General features: G+C 47.0%; 2 protein-coding genes across 7 annotated transcripts in view; one reads left to right on the plus strand and one right to left on the minus strand.

The window, feature by feature from the left end:
- Positions 1 to 17,241, plus strand: part of NPL (N-acetylneuraminate pyruvate lyase) — a 182,937-nt gene that overhangs the window by 50,947 nt on the left and 114,749 nt on the right. The window lies entirely within an intron of this gene.
- RGS8 (regulator of G protein signaling 8) overlaps positions 1 to 17,241 on the minus strand; it is a 40,936-nt gene that overhangs the window by 7,636 nt on the left and 16,059 nt on the right. For 4 of the 6 annotated variants that reach the window (XM_066361688.1, XM_066361689.1, XM_066361687.1 and 1 more), the window contains one exon: positions 15,827 to 15,891. In XM_066361688.1, the coding sequence (XP_066217785.1) occupies positions 15,827 to 15,891 (65 nt within the window). Of the gene's footprint in view, positions 1 to 15,826; positions 15,892 to 16,705; positions 16,808 to 17,241 lie in introns of all 6 variants that reach the window. The other 2 variants (XM_066361684.1, XM_066361685.1) reach the window with 1 other exon arrangement.

The raw sequence follows: 17,241 nt of genomic DNA on the forward strand, positions 1-17,241 counted from the left end.
TCCGAGGTCCCCAACGTGTGCCAGGACAGTGCACTGCCCAGGATTGTCTGGCGGAACGGCAGTGCCATGCTGTTGATGTCTTTAAATGTTTATTTTTACTTTCCTGAAACATTTTTATTTCTCCTAATTAAAAAGTCATTGTTCAGCTTTGTCTTTCAATGTAGACATTTTAATGCCATCTCTAGAACAATAGCCATAAAAGCCAAGACTTTTCACTGCAGGAGCCCTGAACTTGACAGAGAGAAGGGTTTTGGTTGGGACTCCCAAGGCTAAATGTCAAATCACAAAGAAATCTAAATTTTGGAAGTAGGAGCTGAAAGTGTCAACGAAAGTAGGGGTGGCCATGAATTCATCGTCCAAGCCAGTGCATTTTTGAGAGTGAAGGTGGGTACTTGTAGTAATCACATGGGGACAGTAGGCAAAAGCCATGACCACCACAGGCAAAAACCAGGACACGTGGTCACCTTATCTCTAAGACGAGGGAAATGGAGAAAGCAGAAAACAATGAGAGCTTGCTTCCTGCTAGGCAGGATGGAAATAAACTGGTTCCTGGGTCAGGGAAGGAGGAGCAGAGTCACAAGGTCTAGACTCAAATGAGAGCTCTGCCCTCTGTCTCAGGGTCCCACCCACCCTCACTCCCACATCGGGTTCGGTACCCCAAGAGGAGGGAGCGAAAACCCAGATAAAGTGAGAATCAAAGTGAGCGTGAGACCGCAGCACGGTTGTGGTTAGGCAGAGAGATGGCCTGAGAATAATTCATTCAAGTCAACAATTAAAAAGAGAAAAACTGCCTGACCTGTGGTGGCGCAGTGGATAAAGCATCAACCTGGAAATGCTGAGGTCGCTGGTTCGAAACCCTGGGCTTGCCTGGTCAAGGCACATATGGGAGTTGATGCTTCTAGCTCCTCCCCCTTCTCTCTCTCTATCTCTCTCTCTCCCTTTCTCTCTCCTCTCTAAAAAAAAAAAAAAAAAAAGAGAGAGAGAAACTACTAATTACAACCTACTGTTCAAAATCTTGAGATATGTCAGAAAACAAATTTAAAGATCTCTCTAAATATTCTCTTTTTGTCACCCCTGTCTCCTCCATGGCTCCCATAGAGGAGGTCCAGAAGTTTCCAAGAGCTCCAAAGAACTCGGATTTGAGAGCTAGCCTGCCTGCCAGGAGGTCACCACGAGGGCAGAGGTCTGCCAGGGTCTGGAGGCAGAACCTCCTGGAGCATCCAAGGACACGGTGCCCGTGGGAGTCAAGGCACCTCTGAGCAGTGACCAGTCCGCATGTGACAAGAGCCACGCACACTCTCAGAGAGGACCTGGGCACCACAGGCCGGGGGCCCTCCCCTGCTGCCTTTCCAATGCAGTCAGGGAATGGGAAGGAAAGGTTTGGGGAGGACCCTAAAACACTACGCATTTATCTAAAAGAGCAAAATGCAAAGGGACTTAGAGGAGTGACTTGGAAGGGACTTGTTTTTTTTTGTTGTTGTTTTGGGTTTTTTTTACAGAAACAGAGAGAGGGATAGATAGAGACAGACAGACAGGAATGGAGAGAGATGAGAAGCATCAATCATCAGTTTTTTTGTTGCGACACCTTAGTTGCTCATTGATTGCTTTCTCATATGTGCCTTGACCGCAGGCCTTCAGCAGACTGAGTAACCCCTTGCTGGAGCCAGCAACCTTGGGTCCAAGCTGGTGAGCTTTTGCTCAAACCAGATGAGCCCGCGCTCAAGCTGACGACCTCAGGGTCTCAAACCTGGGTCCTTCGCATCCCAGTCCGATGCTCTATCCACTGCGCCACCACCTGGTCAGGCGGGACTTGTTTTTAAAACAGTAGAGACTAAATTCCTTGAATGAATGGAAAAGCTCAAGTTCATTGTTTGTTAGATTTTGCTTTGCTTTTCATCAAGCAAAAACAAGGTGCTTGTGAGTAAGCCAAATCTAGTTACAAATAAAGAAAGAAAATGAGCCCTGGCCGGTTGGCTCAGCGGTAGAGCGTCGGCCTGGCGTGAGGGGAACCCGGGTTCGATTCCCGGCCAGGGCACATAGGAGAAGCACCCATTTGCTTCTCCACCCCCCCCCCTTCCTCTCTGTCTCTTTCTTCCCCTCCCGCAGCCAAGGCTCCATCGGAGCAAAGATGGCCCAGGCGCTGGGGATGGCTCCTTGGCCTCTGCCCCAGGCGCTGGAGTGGCTCTGGTCATGGCAGAGCAACGCCCCGGAGAGGCAGAGCATCGCCCCCTGGTGGGCAGAGCTTCGCCCCTGGTGGGCGTGCCGGGTGGATCCCGGTCGGGCGCATGCGGGAGTCTGTCTGACTGTCTCTCCCCGTTTCTAGCTTCAGAAAAATACAAAAAAAAAAAAAAAAAAAAAAATGACCTTTCTGCCTCCTTCAACGGTATTGGTGAAGGTAACCCAGCTAAGGAAACCAGCCTTACACTACACAAGGTACAGATGTTATCTCTTTACTAGTCTACATCTTTAGCTTTGTTGGGTCTTTGTGTGGATTAAAGAGGTAACACCTGCAAAGCGCTCTTAGGAATGTTGCTTGACTTCTTCCCATTTTATAGATGAGGAAACTGATGCTTAGAGAATTGGCTTGACTGAACTTACACAGGTAATAACAGGTAGCATTAAAAATATATAAGGTATGCTAACTCCCAATCCAACACAGTAATAATGCCATCTCCATTCATTCCCTCATTACGTGACCCAGGCATTCTACAAGGTGCTAAAAACAGGCATAATAAAGCTCTCCCAAAATTTGCAGTGAAGGGGCAACCTGAGACAATAAAACATAATTATGGTAACCATGGTAAATATGATAAGTGGTATGATAGAGAGAGTGTAGGATGCTGCTGTGGAAGTACCCAGGAGGGGCTCCAGAGCCAGACCTGAGGATGGAAGGGAAGACTTCCAAGAGGAAGAAGCTTATAAGCTCAGTGAAAGAAGGAAGGGGCAGATGAAGGAGAGAATTGTAGGGGGGAAACCGCATGTGCGAAGGCCTAGAATTATGAAAGTTTGTTAAAGTACCAGAAATAGTTTAGTAAGGCTAGTGCTTAACAATAATAATGATAATACTAAAAATTGTTGAGCCTATTAACAGGATAGACATACACCAAGAGGCCTGTGCAGGAACCAGGGAGATGAAGAATGACACAGCAGGACAAAAGGCCCAGGGAGCGAATATTTCAGATGGAAGAAGTGGCCACTGCGCCTGCCCAGTGCTACCCAGAGGTCAAGCTGGACACAGGCTGAGCGTGGTCATTAGATTCAGTGACAAGATTCGGCAACCACTGGCAGGAACAGTTTTAATAAGTGACAGGGTCCCTAGACCCATTGTGCTGAGTGCAAAAGTGAATGAGGGAAGTAGAAACAGTTAATGCAGATGTCTCCTGCAGGAAGGGAAGAGAAAGATCAGACAGCATAGCTGGAAGGAAATAGGTCAGGAAAGAGGGGCTTGGGGGGGTTGTTCTTTGAGGGGTTTTTGTTTTGTTTGTTTGTAAGGTAGTCTTGAATATGTTTAAATGTTGATCTAATCAGAAAAGTCTTGTTGAGCAGGTGGAGTTGAAATGAAAGCAAAGAGTTCAATTGATTCAATGTTGCCCCTGGGAAGTTGGAAGAATGGACTCATGGTGGAGAGAGAGGGAAGGCAGCAGTGGAGGCAGGGAAGTTTCCGGTTTGGAGTTACTCTCTGATTTTAGTTGGAGAAGGTGGTCGGAACTACGGATAGCAGGGTTTTCTTTTATTTATTTGTTTGTTTGTTTAGGATTCGGGGCAGGGAGTTTTATTTATTTACTAGACGCCATGCCTTTTGGTGGGGATTTTACAGACACCAGCTCGACTTATTGTCACAATGCTGATTCGTAGAGAGTTTCACCTGCATTTTCCGTAGAAAGAAACACAAGCTTACAAAGGTCAAAGTTCCCGGTTACCCAACTGCCATGAAGAGCCAAGTTTCCCTACCAGGTCCCCATGACTCCTGAGCAGGATCTTTCCAGGTGTGCTTGCAGGCAGAAGGGAGAGAGCCAAGGAAGAGAGATCAAAGAGGCAAAAGAATTGTATCCGGAAAAGGCAAATTCTGAAGGAGGAGAGGAATTACAAAATGAAAGAACTCGTCTACCTTAAATTCAGGAAAAGAGAAGAAGAGACGGGAGTGGATGAAGACGGAGAGAAACGGTCAGGGAAGGGATGCTTAGAGATGCAAGTTGAACAGCCTTGGTTGCCTTTTCAATTTGAGGTGTAAGTGGTCTGCCTCCACAGGCACAGTTTTGGAGATACAATCTGAGTAAGTCAGAGGAAGATGCCCCCTTACAGAACTCACATACTGATCTATAATAATTAATTGAATAATTACATGTGCAATGTGAACTGTCGTGGAGACACCTAAGTGAAAAGGGTTTGGAGCTCGGGGATAATTAATAGGAAGATGATAAGTTATGGGCAAACAGCTGTGAAGACACAGACCTGGAGTGATGAAAGGAAGCAAGAGCTTTCAGTTTGGGGATGAGCTCATTATTCAGAGAGAGGGGAGGGGACCATCAGGCCCAAGCTGTCTAATGAGCCCTGAGCCTAGACAACAGCAAGGATTTAGGACCCAGCAGTTGGAACATAGGAGGAGGGGGAAAGGATAAACAGGAAGGATGTTAAAAAGAAAAAAGTTGAAGTGAGAAATTTTTTAAATAAGCCCTGCAGGCATTTATAGAGCATTTGCTTTGGGCCAGGCACTACACCAAATGATTTATAGACCTTATGGCTTTTGTTCCTTATAGTCCAGGGGTCGGGAACCTTTTTGGCTGAGAGAGCCATGAACGCCACATATTTTAAAATGTAATTCTGTGAGAGCCATCCAACGACCTGTGTACCTTATGCATTATCCAACAAAAATTTGGTGTTGTCCCAGAGGACAGCTGTGATTGGCTCCAGCCACCCACAATCATGAACATGAGCCATAGGAAATGAATGGATTGTAATACATGAGAATGTTTTATATTTTTAATATTATTATTTTTTTAATTAAAGATTTGTCTGCGAGCCAGATGCAGCCATCAAAAGAACCACATCTGGCTCATGAGCCATAGGTTCCCTACCCCTGTTATAGTCCATCGATAGCATAGGTATTAATACCTTTGCCATTTTGTAGGAGGGGGAAAAAAGAAACCAAACTTAGAGAAGTTAAATAAGTTGCCCGAGGTCACACAGTTAGTAAGTGGCAAGGACACCCAAATACAAAGCCAGCATCTTATGTGAGTCGGTGGTCCAGTCTCCGCAGGGTGATGGGGCCCACAGGATGCCTGCCCCCATGACGCTGAAGTGGATGGGCAGGCACGTCACTGCAGCACAAGACAAAGAGGCCATGAGTGACACCACAGGTGGTGATGTTTCCAGGTATAATGGCAACAAATGGGTGGGAAGAAAGTCAAAAGTCAGTGAGAAAGGTTGGGGGGGGGTATATGAGTAGAAGGAAAACAGAGAGGTAAGGATGGGCACATGCAGCAGCATTCAGCTGAATTACGTCGAAAGCAACTGAGACCAACACAGCAGGGCTAAAGAATTGGAGTAGAATGTGTGATGAACTCATCCCCGGCTCGCACCTGTCTGGCAGCTTCACCGAGGCAGCTGATGAACCCTGCCTGGCCCACCTGGGGCGGGAGGGAGCACTACACTCTCCATTATGATTAGAGGCAGCCAAACAATTGGCTCGATGACCTTGGACAGCACATTCATTGAGAGGGTTGGGTCTGATGAACTTTCCCAGGTGGAGTTAGCACTCTGTCCTGTCCCCACCATAGCTTACATACACCTGCAGCAGACAGAGCTCTCAGCTGACTGTTTTCTACCCTCCTCCTCATCAACACCTTCACCATCATACATCGAGGACTTGCCCCAGGCCAAGTTCTATGCCATCCAATTTTTATATAGCAGGTCATTTAATCCTTACACCAACCCTGCTATCAAGGCAAGAGTTCTGGAGTCAGACAGCCTCGGTCTGAGTTCTGTATATGACCTGGGGCAGGTGCCTTAAGTTCCCAAAGTCAAAATCTTCTCATCTTGGAGTTAACATTGAATGTCTGTGGCCACATGGCCAGTAAGAGGTGGGAAGTGGATTTACACACACACACCAGCATGACTTCAGAGCCCACTCTGCCTGCTTCTCCTCTGGAGGTCACGGCAAACCCCACGTTGTCACTTCTCCAGCGGAGGGATAGGCAATGACCCCAAATCGTTCAGTCACTCTGAAAGTATGCCACCACAGGGCAAATGTGCCACTTGGCCATAGAGCTGGGGTCTCTCCCACAGGAGGACACCTGCCGCCACTTTCTCTGAGGCCACTGGGTACCACAGATAACCTGGACTCTACCTAAAGTCTCCTCCTTCCCGGAGCACTGAGACCCACTCTACACACCCCTCCTTGGGAAGCTGTCTCGCGTCCCGGAGCAGACAGACTCATTGCCCCAGCTGTGGCCTGGAGACACTGTAACAAGCATGGTGGAATGACCTTCTCAAGGTGTCTGCGCTCCTGGGCAGCCGCCCCCCAAAGTGTGCCCGCATTTCCAGGGCAGACTTTGGAGGAGGTGGGAGGGAACCGCAGCAAATAGGACATTAGGAATTTGCCAGCGATGTCAAGGGAAGAGCCTAAAGAGAGAGAGGATGGAGGGGAGATGGGCCTCGGAAGGGCTGCACCTGAGAAGCAGCAGCACCTTCTGAGCAGATTGCGGCAGACCCCCTGAAAGCTCCCAGAGCCCCGAGCCCTCTCCTCTGCTCACACACCCCCTCGGCCCTAACCCACTCCTCCCTTCAGGTCCCCAGGACAAGGCTGACCAAGCAGGGTCGAAGGGTCACTGTGCAAAGAGAAACCTTACCCACACAGTGGAAGTGAGAAGGGGTGGAAAGCCCCCTGGGGCTGCAGGAGCCCCGCCCCCTTCCCAGAGCAGATGGCCTCAGAGGGCTGCAGTGCACAGACCACCTGTCCCCCACCGGGCCTACTTTTCCTGCTTCTGTCACCTAGCAGAGGAACTGTATGGGACCAAAGTCAGCAGGGTTCCTTCTTCCCATCTGTGTCCTTTCTTCCCCTTCCATCACCTCCCGTCCCTTCTCAGCAACGTTTCATCCGGTCCTCTGTCTACCACCCAGCATCTTTCCTGATCCAATTCCCTATTCTTCTGTCTCCTGTCCCTTTCACCTTTTCCCCATCTTTCCCTTTCTCTCCACCAGGACCCTCCCCTTCTGCTTGCCCATCAAATGCAGTTGGCTCGAAATGCAGGAAGCTGGTTTATGTCTGAAAGGCTCATGGACATCTACTTGCACCTCTTGGTGTGACCTGAATTGTGTTCACTGTGCTCTTCTTGCAAGGACCCCATGCACCCCGCTCTGTGCACGCCAGATGTTGCTCCCTCCTTTTACCCAGGAAACCAGAGTCCCCCCCCCTCTACTACCCCCATGATTCCAGGCCACTGGGGGGAGTGACCTCTCTCTGATCCCTGAAGCTATTCTGCCTGGGATTGTGTCCTGACACACACTAGCTAGTGTGACCCTGGGCAAGATGCAAGCCCCTCTGCGCCTCCGTTCTCTTGTTCTCTTGTCAGTGAGACGCAGACCCTAACAGCACTGCCTCAGGGGGCCATGGGGATGATCGTGGGGGTGGGCGGAGCACACAGAGCTGGCTCTCAGATCACGAGTGTTCCCTCCGTGCCCTCCGTGGTTGTGACCACTGTGCCTGCGCTTCGGTGGTTTAAGGAGTCATCACCCAGAACTTAACATGTCTAACACCAAAAAACAGTCCTGGTCCCTTAAAGGGCTAGGTGGTAAACAGTTCACGGAACTGAGAGAGAAACAGGAGGACCTGCCTTTTTCACATTCCATTTCTTCATTTCCCTCTGGTTTTCTTTGTAGCACCTTCTCAGAAGGCCAGGCTCTAAGAACATCACACATGTTTTGAGATTGATGTCTACCTAGTCACAGAAGGGGAAAGGCTTGTGTCCAGAATTCCTGGAACACCGAGCAGAATGCCGGCGTCCTCCTGAGTGTGCACAGGATCTCCAAGAACACATCCCGTGGCCGCACACGCTGCCTGCCGCCGGCGTGCTCTCTCCGGTTCTTTGATGCAGGGTGCTTACATAAGAAGAAAAACTGGGTCACTATGAATGAGCAGTGCAGCTGGTGCAGCAGGGAGGGTGGCTTGGGTAACGGTTCAAGGTCCAGGAGCCTTGGTTGAGCTGGCATTGGGGGTGGGCTTGAGCCCAGCTCAGATCCCAGGCTTGGAAAATTACAAGATCACAGGAACAATTTTTTTTTTTGAGCTCTCTGTTTACCAAAGTGCAGTCCCAAAGACCAGAGTCCTCTCGCATCCCTGATCAATTGGAAAAAATAAACCAGTGAATGGGTTCTAAGGTCAGACAGAGAATAGGAGAGGAAAATACATTTATTTATAAAATCCAGGATACATGTACTAATGGTGAAGTCAAAACCACTTTTCATTCAGAACCATGTTCATATAATAATTTGAAATTTGTGATGTGAATAGCATCAGGCACAAAGCCCTTTGTTTGTGTTATCCATAAAATAAGTAAATGCTCATTTTAAAATAAATAACTAGGGCTAAGTAAGTTTCAAGTAGGGACATTATTTCGAGGACAAACTATTTTCAGTTACTGGCATTTATTAACAAGCGATTGATATGCTGATTATATTTCAGTCTTGTGAGTAACAGTTTTCTTCGATGATCTTTACTTTGTTAGTGTATATATACACTAACTAGTGTATATAGCAAGACATATTATAATAGTAATAGGACATGACGGTTGTTCGAGACTTTGAACCAGAAAGGACAGGAGCGGTTCTATGACCCAGCCTTATATTGGACACAGGTAAGGGTGAAGCTCTGAGTGAGGTCACACGGCTTCTTATTCCTAGGACAAAGGAGCAGGAGAGTAAGAACTGCCTGGGTCTTACAACTCCTAATCCAAAATTCTTTCCTTGTTAATCAACCAGAAGCTGAATCAAGGAACAACAACAAAAACTCTAACACCTGTCTCTCCAACTAGCATAAGAAACAAAGCAGGACTTTTCTATTAGAGGGGAGACAAATGCCCCAAAGGTTAGCATTCACAAATGACTGTTTTCATACAAGAGAAGTTTTTTTTAAACTCCAGGTGTACCAGTCCACAGCCTGAAAGATTTTAAAAATTACATGTCCGGGAACATTTGCTTCGTTGGCTTGATCCAGAAAGATGACAAGGCCTCTCAGAGAGGGAATACGTCAGATTCACCTCCTGGGATTTTAAAAACTACATCTCCAGAGGGATTCTCTTACATGCATTGTGGGGAAATTGGGGAGGGATGAGGAAGGGATGCTAAAACTTCACGAGGCACAGAGGGTGCGGTACTATGGAATCTGAATGAGCCCACCTGTGATACTAATACCCCCCCCACCCCACCTGCACTGCTCAGTCTCAAGCTGACTGTGGGAACAAGGAGCTGACGCCATCTCCAGCACATCGGAGGCATGACAGGCATGTTTTCTCTGAACTTAATGTGCTAGAACTAAAGTAATAAAAATAGTTTCCCCTTAGGCAGCCCTTCTGTGGAAAAGCCATCCTGCTTAGCATTTCACGACCATCGCCACATTTAATTCTCACCACAAATCTACAAGCTAAGTCTTATGATTCCCTTTTTATAGATGAGGAAAGTGAAGTTGACAGAGGTGACATAATTTGCCAAAGGTCACATGGCTGATCAATGACTGAAGGTTGTTGGAGGCTGGTCCAAAATTTTCAAACCTGTCCAACAAGCTTTTGACAGTGGCCTTGTATAACCCAGGTGCTCCCATAAAGGCTGACTGTAGCCACAGGCCTGGGCGCAAGCAGACATTACAACAACGTAGAGAGGATGGCAAGGAGAAAAGGATCTCTTTTCCACCTGTCTCTGCTTTATATCTCTCTCACCCTTATCTTCAATGTACCCAGAAAGCACAGCTGCCATATTTGTTTAGTGACTGTGAACAGCCTGCACCATACCTGCTACTTATGTGGAGTCTGCAATACACAGATATACCATCGGAGGGGCGTGCTGCCTGAGAACTTGGGAAAGCTACGATATGGTTTTCAGCGTGTTTCTTGGGAAGCACAGACCACTTGCCCCCACCAGGACATGCCAGGTTCGTGGTCGTACTTACGCGTGTAAGTACTTGAGAGCAGTGCTTCTCAAGCTTCCATGGGCACGGAGCAGATGGCTGGGCCCCCCGCCAGAGATTCTGGCCCAGTGGGTCTGACATAGAACCAACCCTGCTGCCGGTGCTGCTGGTGCTGCCATCTTCGGATCTCACTCTGAGTTACACTGTTTGTTCTAGGACCTTTAACTTGAAGAAGGGTGTGGGGAGGGCCAGGCAGGCAATGGAAAGCTGATTGTTCAGCTATATATTCTAGAGCTAAAGACCTTCTGGATGAATAATTCAGGAATTTCACGAGCTGGTGAGATTAACATCGGCTTGCTTGTTTGGGGTTTCCTGCTTAATTGCTGTGTGACCAGGTCAAGTCATTAAATTTTTCTATATTTCAACCGTTATCCCAAAGGAGGCTAATTTTTAAAAACTACATGCTTTTTTATTGGCCTCCTTTTCTCAGAGATGGGAACTCTGCAAATGTGAAAGAGCTTTCAATTGTACCATTCCACTAAGCACGCCTTCCCTGGGCCTGGGGGGACAGGTCCACACAGACCCTCCCTGCTCCGTGCAGACAGTAAAACAAAGCCAAGGACCAAACAGGTGCCCAGAGTGAGGCGCTGCCATCCAGGTGTGGTCAGGCTGAAAGAGGCGAGAGGAAAGGGGAAGGGGCCCTGTCTACACTTTCACCTTAAAAGTGGAATGAATCCAACCTTTGTGTGCAAAAAAACAAAGGAAGGAGGGAGCAAGGGAGGGAGGAAGAGAGAGAGAAGAAGGAAAGAAGGAAGGAAGGAAGGAAAGAAGGAAAGAAGAGTTAAGGATTGAATGTCCCACTGAAGGCCGCACAGGTAACAAGCAAATGTCTGAACCCGTGAAGAATGGAAGCAGAAGACACCAACTGGGGGCCTGTTCTCCAGCAGCCTGTCTCCCACAAGATGGAGCCTTCACTCTCCTGGTTAGGAGCTGTAGAGGCAGAAAGGCTTCTGGGTGCCATGGGTATGCGCACGCACCTGCTCTCTCTCTCACATACACACACACACACACACACACCCTGCGGGGGCAAACTACACACACCACTTGGACACCCAGTCGAATCATCACTGGATGAACAGGAAAATGTTGCCAAATTAACACACATTAGAAATCCTTTCCTATCTAATGAAGCCATCAGCAAGCAATTTTAATTTCATTTTTCACTTGTTAGTTAAAAGAGAGAGAGAGAGAACACTTAGAAAGTGATTATCTCCTAGACCTCCATGGATGCTTCTTTGGATTTGTCAGCAAGTATGGTTTGTGATTGAGAGGAAAACTGCTCCAAACATTTGCCTTCCACATATATTTTTTTATTCTCAGGTTTAAAAACCAGCAAAGTTGCTTTGATCCCCCCCCCCTTTGATTTGAATCTGTGATTTGAATAGCGGGACCCTGCCCAGGAAAGAAGTCTCCATACACAGGTGCCTTCGCCCCTCCTCGGGTTGCACGAGCCATTTTAGTTCTGAAGCAGTTTTATGTAACCCTGCAAGCAGCACTGACTCAAACCACCTGCCGTAGGTGCCTAGTTATTGCTAAGCCTCAATGGTTACTGCAGGCAGCATCCTAGAACGAGGGGTGGAACTGGATCCGGCCTCTGAGACCTCCTACTCCATGAGGAAACAGATTTTTTGAGAGACAGGGATTCCCGTCAAGGTTGCCCAGCTGTTGAGTAGCAGAGCTGGGTCTTATCAGCCAAAGTTCTTCTTAATTGCAGAGAACTGTGTTCCCCAATTAAATGGAAACAATGCCCTCAGTGAAAAGCAGCCCTCCTGCTCCCAGAAGTGAAGACTTCTAATAGCAACAAGGTGGAATTTAAGAGAGGCACTGAATGTCAGGGTTCTACCTGCAGTCTTGAGGCCCCCTCATCTGTAGTCAGCACACTACATTATTTCTCCTGTTAATTGCATGCATGCATGGTCTGTTTTCTCAGAAAGTTGCATTCTCCACCAGGAAGGGACTGTTCTCATTCATCAGCCAACAAGCTGTTTGTGAACATCAGTCTTTTTTTACAGAGACAGAGAGAGTAAGAGAGAGGGATAGATAGGGACAGACATACAGGAACAGAGAGAGATGAGAAGCATCAATTCTTTGTTGTGGTACCTTAGTTGTTCATTGATTACTTTTTCATATGTGCCTTGACCGTGGGGCTACAGCAGACTGAGTAACCCTTTGCTCAAGCCAGCGACCTTGGGTCCAAGCTGGTGAACTTTTCTCAAACCAGATAAGCCCACGCTCGATCGAGCTGGCGACCTCGGGTCCTCGAACCTGGGTCCTCTGCATCCCAGTCTGACGCTCTATCCACTGCGCCACCACCTGGTCAGGCACCAAAAAACTGTTTGGCATCAATTTTGTACACAATGAACACTCAGATACACCTTTTGTAAAACAAATGAGTGCCCAAAATAGCCAACAAAGCAGGGATGGCAGAGGTGCTCTGTGGATCGAGAACGGGAATTAGAAATACTTGTTTGAATATTTCTGAAATAGAAGACTTAGGGAGGACGGCTGCCTGGGTTTGAAGAATTTCCAGGGAGTAAGTTCTAGATTAATGCACGTTTTTCACTCAGCCATTCTCCTTTCTTTATTTTTTTAGAAGGTTTTGTTGTCTTAATTGAAAACCCGGTACACCTCTGATCAACCTCTGTCCCTCCTAAGGGACCAGCGCACATACAATCCCTTCGGAGAAGCTTAATCAATCCCAATTGAGTCACAATACTAACCCAAATTAATCAGACTTTGACAAAGTTGTCAGCTTCAACTTCAAGGTAACCTGGGCTCCCAGTGCTCCACAGCCTGCACAGGCTGTAAGAATTCAAGTTCTAACACCTTGAAATTCTGCCAGTGACCCCTGCATAAAGACCCCTTTCTTCTCAAAGACACCCACTCCGTTGGCTTTTTTATTTCCGTACTAAACAGAAATAAAAATAGAACATCAGACTCCAAGAAGGGTCATGGAACTTCAAAGTCCATCCAGAAAGCCTATTTCTGTAGTAGTTTTCCAAAGAAGCAACCTGGGGCAGCCTCGACTCTAGCCCCTTACTGAAGCCCCTGTCTCAGAAGAATGTTATTGAATTCCTGGAAACCAAAAGCATCCCTGACAAAAGCAGAACCAGTGTCCTCAGATCTAAAAGGTATTGAATCAAACAAAATCAAACCTCTTACATCTCCAGGTCTTGCCACTGCCTCAACTAAATGTGCCAGAAGCTTCCATCCAGCCATTTTACCACCAACGTTCTGTCTACAATAACCTAACAACAATTGGCAACACATTGCAACCTTATTCTTAAGTCACATTTACTTGACACTTGATAATTAAGAGCATCATTTAAAAAAAAAAACAAAAAAAAAACACACACACAAAAAAACGCCACCATGTTCTTACAAAACACATTCAAGTAGAGAACCCAAAATTACCCAAAGGTGTCCTCCTATGAAGATTCTTATATCTAGGTGACAGGTCGTACACAGGTATTTCTAGCCCCATTTTAGAATGAGGAAACAGCCTTAGGGACTTGAACTAAGTGAGTCAGTCACGCATCTGAAATAGAAACAAGACTTCAAGATGACCTTGAATCAAATCCAGCCAGAAAATGTGTAAATTATTAGTGACACTAATTTAACCTAATGTGACTCCAGAGAGTAAATCTGAATAGCCTCATAAAAAGAAAAATTTTTTTTTAAAAAGTGTTACTGTCGAATCTTAAGTATTATCGTACATATGCCGTTACCTTGGCAAATTCACCACATAAGCTTCTGTTTGGAGGGGGACAGCCATATGTTAAATATGCTGTAGTATGCTGCTTTGTTTTCCTTCCTAACTGTAATCCGTAGAACACTAAAATGACGATCTCACAAAACTACTTGCTACAATATGTGCTTCTCCTCAGATTTTGTTTTGCATTTCATTTTAAATTTTACTCAAAACCCTTTGTTAATTAGCATTAGGATCAGAGACAGAGTCAGTTAAAAGCAAAATCACGGCCCTGGCCGGTTGGCTCAGCGGTAGAGCGTCGGCCTGGCGTGCGGGGGACCCGGGTTCGGTTCCCAGCCAGGGCACATAGGAGAGGCGCCCATTTGCTTCTCCACCCCCACCCCCTCCTTCCTCTCTGTCTCTCTCTTCCCCTCCCGCAGCCAAGGCTCCATTGGAGCAAAGATGGCCCGGGCGCTAGGGATGGCTCCTTGGCCTCTGCCCCAGGCGCTAGAGTGGCTCTGGTCATGGCAGAGCGACGCCCTGGAGGGGCAGAGCATCGCCCCCTGGTGGGCAGAGCATTGTCCCTGGTGGGCGTGCCGGGTGGATCCTGGTCGGGCACATGCGGGAGTCTGTCTGACTGTCTCTCCCCGTTTCCAGCTTCAGAAAAAAAAAAAAAAAAGCAAAATCACTTCTAAAGACACCTTCTGAAGACGGGGTGGGGGTGGGGGACTCTGTCAGGGCCACTCAGCTGGGTCAAAATCGAGGACACAGGTTTGATGACCAACCAACGCCCTTCACTTCACTGTATAATGCTGTGACCCCCATTTCCCTGGAAACAGTTCTCTGAAAGCAGCCCCTCCGCTCCCAGATCAATCAGGAATTCTAATGCTGACAAGACGAATTTAAGAGGAGCCCCAAATGTCTGTGGGAAACCTTTTCTCTTCAGATGACTCTTCCACTCCTATGTACCGTATTTCTCCATGTATAAGATGCTCCCACGTATAAGACGCACCTTAATTTGGGGGGCCCGAATTTGAAAAAGAAAAATGTATTACATAAAGTTATTGAACTCAAGTTTTATTCATCATAAAATTCATACAACTCCTCATCACTGTCAAAAAAAAAAGTGGAAAATACAAGTGAAAAATCTACAACCACTGTAGAAGACACATCCAGTTTTTAAACCCCAAATTTTTCCCAAAATAAGGAGGGGCGTCTTATACATGGGTAAATATGGGATTTAATGCCACCAAGATTTAAAAGCCTAGTGAACCTGGACTTGTCTACGATGAGAAAAGAGGGCTGAAAAGTGTGGCTGCAGTCAAGGGTCCCATCCCACAACTGTTTCTGCCTCTGTGCGACACACAAGGCATAAAAGGCGAGGAAGGGACAAAGTGGAGAAGGAGACGTAAAATGGAAGAGAAGTGTGTTCTAGTAAGACTTGCACCCAGTTGGAAACTGAGGAGTACGGTAGCAGTGGAGATATGAACCTCCCAAATAAAAAGCAGCAAGAGGAAACTCTGCCAACTGAAGTAAGCAACAAAATACACAGAATATTCACTTGACTGAGAGTGACACGGGGCACCCCAGTGACCTAAGGGGAGGTCATTTCATCATATAAGTAAGATTTGGGGTGAAACCTAGACTGTCTTCTTCCCACTGAACCCACCACTGCAACTCCCTAAGCTCAGTTTTGTCTTGCTAAAACTGCTGAGAACATAAAGGCTTCCTAGGACCATATACTTTTGACCCAGAAAACAGAAAAAAAAAGTCCCTCTTTTCACTACATGTAAATTATATTTTGTTACCTACATGCCTCTCCAGGCAGGAGGCTCTGAGGGCAGGGACCGGAGCTGTCAGGAGCTAACACGGCATCTGCTGGGTCATGCTACGTATTTGTGCATCTTTTAATAAATGAATGACAGGCTGCGACAGGACGAAACTCGAATTCTACTCACACTTATGAGAGAGAAGCACGTCAAAGGAATCAGCCCACCTGGTAGCTTCTTCCGTGGAAAGTCTCCTGGAAAAGGAGAAAGAAACGTTGCTCTTGACTATTTCTGAAGTGAACTCCTCTTTGTTAGCCAGGAGAACAGATCTGAACAACGCAGGGCAAATGAAGACCACACCTGGGTTCCCGAAATCCTGTCACTGTAATGTGTGACATTCTTAAGCAACTGATGGGAAAATAATCTCAGGATTGGAATTCAGCCCATTTAATCTATTGCCTTTCAATCTAAAAAACAAAGCTAAGCAAGTGCATGATTTAAAGACGTCAAGATGACAAAGGAAAGAAACTGGTCTTGGAGTCAGGAAAGTTAGGCTGACCTCCTGATTCCATCGCTGTCACCTTAATTCCCTCACTTCTGTAATGGGGACAGTGATGGCCATCAGGGACCCCTGTGAGGGTTAAGTGAGGTGACATCATTTAACCCAGGGCCTGCACAGTAGAGGCCCTGAATGTAGATGATCTCAACCTAAGAATATTTTTAGAGTAGATGGGAGTTTTCGTTTCCAAATTCAGAGCTCAGATTGACAGCTAAGTAGGACCAAGAAATCCCCTTCACTGCAGATTTGGAAAACTGGTGGATAAGATTTTCTTAAAAGTCAAAGGAGTGAAAAAGTATACCGCGTTAAGTCATACATTTGAAAAGGAAAATAACCATTCTCTCCATCACATCAGTTCAGGTATATAAAAGGAGATTCCAAGAGGCAGGAATTTATTGTCCCTTGGCTTATCTGGTCAACTACTCGCTAGAGAAGACCAGGTTCTGTGGCCCTGTTGTGGGAGCCCCACGCTGGGCACCCGGGGAACACCGGGTGACCATACTACTCACTTCAGAGCACGGTTGGGCTTGTCGGGAAGAATCGCAGTGAAATCGCTACACGAGTCTGACTTGTGGGACAGGCATCCCAGTCGAGTCCTCATCCCTTTGTTCCTGCAACAAGCACAGGGGCAGAAGGACGGGGACTGTCATGACAAGAGCTGTCAGCTCCATCAGGGGTCCCTGCAGCTGTTGCTGCCAGGAGCCAGCACTACCTCCCCAACACACCATCCTGCCCCAGGTGTCCCCAGAAGATTTCACAATCAGGTGGAGAAACACCTAGGAGAAAAAGGGATATACTCTCTCCCTAGCTTGACTACAAGAATAGTAATAGGTACCCTGCCTCTAGAGCCCTGATGCTTTTTAAAGCTGACGTGCAGGTTGATGGTAAGTCAACGAAGGTCGTTAGCTTGGAAGGATTTCTAAATTAGGATTCTCTGTAGGGAAAGGAAATACAGCGATGACAAAATAACAATCCACATGTCACTCTCGCATTAGGAGGGGGAGGTAGCAACAGCCGCAGCTCCTGATGGCAAAGGCCCCCTAGC

The sequence above is a fragment of the Saccopteryx leptura genome, chromosome 2 (assembly GCF_036850995.1).
Source record: "Saccopteryx leptura isolate mSacLep1 chromosome 2, mSacLep1_pri_phased_curated, whole genome shotgun sequence".
Taxonomy (NCBI): domain Eukaryota; kingdom Metazoa; phylum Chordata; class Mammalia; order Chiroptera; family Emballonuridae; genus Saccopteryx; species Saccopteryx leptura.